General features: G+C 41.4%; 1 protein-coding gene across 1 annotated transcript in view; it reads left to right on the top strand.

The window, feature by feature from the left end:
- Positions 1 to 151: 151 nt before the first annotated feature.
- LOC110017874 (glutamate receptor 2.9-like) overlaps positions 152 to 5,773 on the top strand; it is a 12,386-nt gene continuing 6,764 nt past the window's right edge. Inside the window, exons 1-2 of the mRNA XM_020715028.1 lie at positions 152 to 539; positions 4,019 to 5,325. Of these exons, the coding sequence (XP_020570687.1) occupies positions 254 to 539; positions 4,019 to 5,325 (1,593 nt within the window). The 5' untranslated portion in view covers positions 152 to 253. The remainder of the gene's footprint in view (positions 540 to 4,018; positions 5,326 to 5,773) is intronic.

Here is a 5,773-nt window from a genome sequence, read left to right as displayed (position 1 = left end):
CGCAGCCTGGGCCCTGCGATACTGTATCTGACGTGCAGAGTTGGACATCGGATCCCGTTCTAGCCCTACCAGAAAACTTGACCAATTCCAAGCCATTCTATTCTTCATTTTAAACAAGACGACAGTGAAAGACGCAAACCGTGGACTTGGACCTGCAGCCACCGTTAAGATGTCAATTCAATGCTCCGAAGCCACAAGTATAACAGCGCTCAAAATCTCATAAAGTTGGAAGTAGAAAGCTTCCATCTTTAGCATGACGAAGAAAGGGAGAAAACCACAGCGCCATCCCTTCTGTCTGGTCTTCTTACTTTCCTTGGTTTTGAGGGCAGAAGCTCAGGTAGGAGGAGAAGGAGTTCATGGAAGAATTCAAATTGATGTTGGAGTGATTTTGGATGTGGAATCATGGATTGGAAACATAAGCTTGAGCTGTATGAGAATGGCGGTGGAAGATTTCTATGCGGTGAACTCCGGCTACTCCACCAGGATCTCTCTTCACCTCCGAGATTCCGGCGGCGATGCTTTTGGCGCCGCCTCCGCAGGTAATTTTGATCACCTGTTTTGTCTCCGGTTTCCTCACTCTTCCGTTTTGTTTCTTTTGAAAATTTACATACATACCACAGAAATTTTTATGAATTTACATTTCTGATATCCAATGTTTGATATAATGTTATATTTATTTATTTATTCATTTTGGATGGCCCAAATTACGTCTCGCAAATATTAATCCAACTCAGTTAGATTTTAGTTTGACTCTCAAAATAAGAACTGAATCCTTCAGATTTTAGCATTTGAATGGTTCCAAGTGGTTGCTTGTGTTGACTGTTTGCATAGTTATTAAATATTAATTTTGTTTGGGTCTGGGTTAATCAATGAAAAGGCATGATGGGGACCTTTCAATTAATTGACTTTACAAACTTTCACAGTACATACACCTCCAACAAATCTTCATCATCCGACATGAATCTCGGGACATGACGCGGATCTCGATGTAACTTTTTGAGAAAAAAAACATTCAAACCTTGATAAAATAACATCTAGAACTTTGATTTCAACAACTTACAATCAAATTGACCGGCTCTACAAGAAGAACCCAAGGTTACCAAAATTGGCCCGATCCGAACTAAATTAAGCTTAGATCAAGCCGTTAACCGCTTTTGAAAGTTTCTGGACACATTTGAAAGGTCAAACGAATGTCGATTCTGATGAGTTTATGGTCAAATCGAGTGTCTTGAGAAGGTGAATCCGACGAGCATAATATCACTCAATTCTGATATTATTAAGACACTCAAAAGTTCATCAACTGTCGTCCGATCGAGAGAAACCGTCTGAGCCATCTGATCAAATTAATTTATATTTCTGCATTAATTGCACTAAGAACTCTATAAATAGAGCTACACCCCTCTCATGAGAGGGAAGGAGAGCTTGAGGCTTGAGAAATAACATGAAGCTGTAAGAAGAAATTGAAGTCCAACACCACTCTTGTCGTCGTCTACCACCGTCAACCGTCGTCTACCACCACCGTCGATTGTCGTAGATCAACGCCAACCGTCACCAACCTCTGCCGACTACCGCGATAGTCATCGACAAGAACTGACTGTCATCGAGCACTACTAGTGAATCAACCACTGCCAACTGCTGTCGACCATCGTCACCCTCCGCTAACCGCCGTCGATCGTCAACCCCTGTCGACTACCGACTGGACGTCGCCAATCATTATCAGTCGCCACCCGTCGACGTTGTAACTTGTTAAACCTAGTAACTCTTTCTCGCCTGTGGAACAAGTGTTTGCAACTATAATTATTTTTTTAAAGTGGAACTCTTCAGCTTGGTCAAACCCAGTGGTTTTTCCTTTTTCGGTTTTCCTCACAAAAACTTCTGGTATCATTATTATTCGTTTTCTCTTTTCTGAGTGTGTGTTGAATCTTCGTACCACATTAAAACGATAATCTGCTACTCTATTGCCGCACATTTTCTAGCACGCAACAATTTGACACCGTTAGTGGGAAACTTCAATCCCATCACTAAAGTGCTTGAAAGACATACTATATTGTTACCAGACACAATATTCATGATAACAGAGCATCCCGCTCCAATACACATCGTTCTAGGGAGCAATCAAGAAGCTAAGGATCAAATACTTCTTCCTATTCCTACCTTGAAAGACGTTATCCTACCAACATAGGCATCTCAGGTCCTTCTATAGAAGACCGAATGCTCAGAATGGAGCCCACACCGTTGAATGAAGTTCGTTTACCAGTAACTCAGTGACCTACGGGAAACTCACTGCTCGAAGAAACTCGTATCGGCCCCCTTCACCAAAAAGGAACACTTCCCCTGCCAGATCGTGATGCTGGACTCCAAGAAACTGCAATTTCCACTCATCTATCTCGCGCAGCTCACCTGACATTACCACGCCTTATTGTCATTCCAGATGATTTCATTTGTAACGAGCTACGATGCCTCGTCTGGGAAGAGTTCCCTCTAAAGAAAAAGAATAACTTCTCCACTCACCGTAACGTCCATGAGTCTTCTCCCTTAGAGGGAGCGGTCCTTCAACACCCCATCTCAACAGGCTTCAAGCTCTTGAACACCGACACTTACAAAGGGATAATTGTCCCTTATGAGCATATTAATCACTATAAAACCATCATGCGCATTCAACATATCTCTGATGCGCTTCTATGTCAAGTATTCCTGACCACTCTTAAAGTACAAGCTTACGTTTGGTTCTACTCTCTGCCAGTGGACACTATAAACACCTTTAATAAGCTTGTCAGACTATTCACGTAGCAATTCTTGGCAAACTAGTGGACCATCAATGATTCATCCCATCTCTCGGGAATTTGCCAAAGTGAAGGAGTGTCACTCAAGGGCTATTTCCGCAGGTTTTCCGCGGAAGCCTGTTAGATTTCAGGAGTGGATCTGAAGTTACTGAGAGAAGTTTTCTTTGGGGGGCTCCGCCCAAGGCCCTTCTACTCATCATTGATGAGGGAGACAATTCGTTTTTATGCTAAACATGTTCATCGTGTTGACGCCTAAATCACTGCGGATGAGGCCATCAACGCACATAAAGAGCAATTCGAGCAATTTGGGGGAAAACACAAAAGTAACGCCGGAGGCAATTATCAATCTTCGCAACGAAGAAAGTTTGAACAACAGAGGAATCGTTACCTCCCTCCGCAACCTGTTGGCCAACGAAGTGAGCATCGACTTATGAAAAAGTATACACCACTCAACACATCGCATGTTAACGTCCGGATGACCATCAAAGATGAAAACACTATTAAGTAGCTTCACCTCCTAAAACCTAACTCGGGGAATCAGGAACGATAATGTCATTTTCATTGAAGTCGTGGCCACACCACCATGACATGTAAGCAGCTCAAGGAAGAGATTGAAAGATTGATTTAATAGGAATATCTTGGTTGATTTGTGCAGCTGGTAATGATAATGCTCCCATTAGGGGACAACATACACAAAAACAATAACACGGCGACAACTACCACCAATCTCCAATGGCCGCCTTTGATCACCACTAACCACTTTTGACCATCACTGACCAGACACCACCAATAGTTATCGGTCGCCGTGCGCCGACATTGTAACTTGGGAAACCTATTAACTCTTTCCTACAATCAAATTTCCCGTCTGCGGGAGAAGTGGTTGTAACTGTAATCATCATTTTATAGCGAAACTTTTTAGTTGAGTCAGACCCCGTGGTCATTATTGGTTATTTTCTCTTTTTTTAGTGTGTGTTGAATATTAGTACCATGCTAAGACGATAATCTTCTACTTTACTGTCGAAAATTTCTTAGAAAGCATCAATAAGAAATCCCTAAAGCTGCAAAATCATTTGTAAAGCTTCCACTCTTTGTAAATAATTGGTATTATTATGAACCACCGCTATTAAATTATAATAATGCCGAGTAATTATTGTCAATTTTGATATAAAATTATGAAAAAAATTTATTCAAAAAGCTTTCTCATGTCAGCCAAATTTGATGTCCATGCATTACAGCCATTGACCTACTGAACAATGTTAAAGTGAAGGCCATAATCGGCCCACAACAATCATCACAAGCCAGTTTCGTAATGAATCTTGGAGACAGAGCTCGAGTTCCTATACTTTCCTTCTCTGCAAAGAGCCCTTCTCTCTCATCCAAACAAAGCTCCTATTTCCTGCGCACTGCCTATAACGACTCCACTCAAGCAAAGGCTATAGCTTCCATTGTTAAATACTTCAATTGGAGGGAGGTGGTTCTAATTTACGTGGATGATGAGTATGGCAATGGAATTATGCCTTACCTTATAAACCAATTTCAGCACATTGATGTCAGAGTCCCCCGCAGAAGCAGCATTCCTCCGTCAGCCACTGAAAGTCAAATCCTGAAAGAGCTTAACAAGCTCAAGAATATGCAAACAAGAGTATTTGTTGTACACATGACTTGTGAACTTGGCTTGAAATTCTTCAAAATTGCCAAAGAGGAGGGAATGTTGAACGAAGGATATGTGTGGATTACAACATATGGTTTGACTGATGTGGTGAATCTGATGGGTTCATCAGCAGCTAATGTCATGCAAGGAGTTTTGGGTGTGAGGCCTCTGGTTAACATGACCAGCAAGCTTCGTGATTTCAAGCAGAGATGGAGGAAGATATTCCATGAAGAGAATCCTGAATCCAATATAAACGAACCCATAGTATTTGGTTTGTGGGCCTATGACACGGTGTGGGCATTGGCCCTGGCGGCAGAAAAGGTTAGAATGGAAAATTTCGAATTTAGAGTGGGGGATATGAAGAATAGCTCAAATGATATAGCCAGTATTGGCTCATCTTCAGTTGGACCAAAGCTTCTTTCGGCAATACAAAGCACTGAATTTGATGGCATGGCAGGGAGGTTCCGTTTAATTGATGGCCAGTTGGAGTCTCAGGATATTGAGATAGTTAACGTGGTGAAGAATGGCAGCACAAGAATAGGCTTTTGGGCTCCACCAAATAACGTCTCGGGGCGGAGAAATTCAAAAGATAAGCTTGATGTTGTCGTTTGGCCGGGGGGAAGGGAAGGAGTGCCGAAGGGGTGGGAGTGGCCCACGGCGGGGAATAAGCTCAAAATTGGTGTTCCGGTGAAGCCTGGTTTTCCTGAAGTTATTCGTGTTGAATTGGATCCCGATACTAACAAGCGCATTCCCAAAGGGTACTGCATAGATGTTTTTGATGCTGTCATGAAGAACCTCACTTATGCTCCATATGATTATGTACTTTATGAAGATGGCAATGGACAAATGAATGGGACCTATGATGATCTTGTTTACCAGGTTTATCTTCAGGTTTGTTAGGTTGACTTGAACCTACCACTTTCTCTTTATAGAAGTCAATGTTGTTTTAAAAAAATATCATTTTTTTAATCATTATATATATATAAAAAATTCAACCTTTTCATGCATATGTAAGATTGCATATTTATAAAAATTGAAGTATAGGTGTTAGAACTGTTAATACAGAAGAAATGAATGGTATGCATGTAAATCTTCCCAGTCTTCTTCTTCTCGGGGGTGTTGGAATGGAAAAGCTTTTAGGAAATGACAAAGGCTAAAAAACAACTTATGGAAGAAGCTTCACTCTTATTTAACACCTTAACTTGGCTTGATACAAACTCAAAGACTCCACCCCTATTTATACTAGTGGCACCTCCTAAATTAATGGCTAAGATTGTGCCACCACAATTACAATCCAATGGTTACAAATAATTCCACACCTACCACACAATAATTCAAC

Source organism: Phalaenopsis equestris, unplaced genomic scaffold (assembly GCF_001263595.1).
Source record: "Phalaenopsis equestris unplaced genomic scaffold, ASM126359v1 Scaffold000002, whole genome shotgun sequence".
NCBI classification, from domain to species: domain Eukaryota; kingdom Viridiplantae; phylum Streptophyta; class Magnoliopsida; order Asparagales; family Orchidaceae; genus Phalaenopsis; species Phalaenopsis equestris.
The sequence above is the reverse complement of the archived record's forward strand: the minus strand, read 5'-3'. Positions and strand labels throughout refer to the sequence as shown.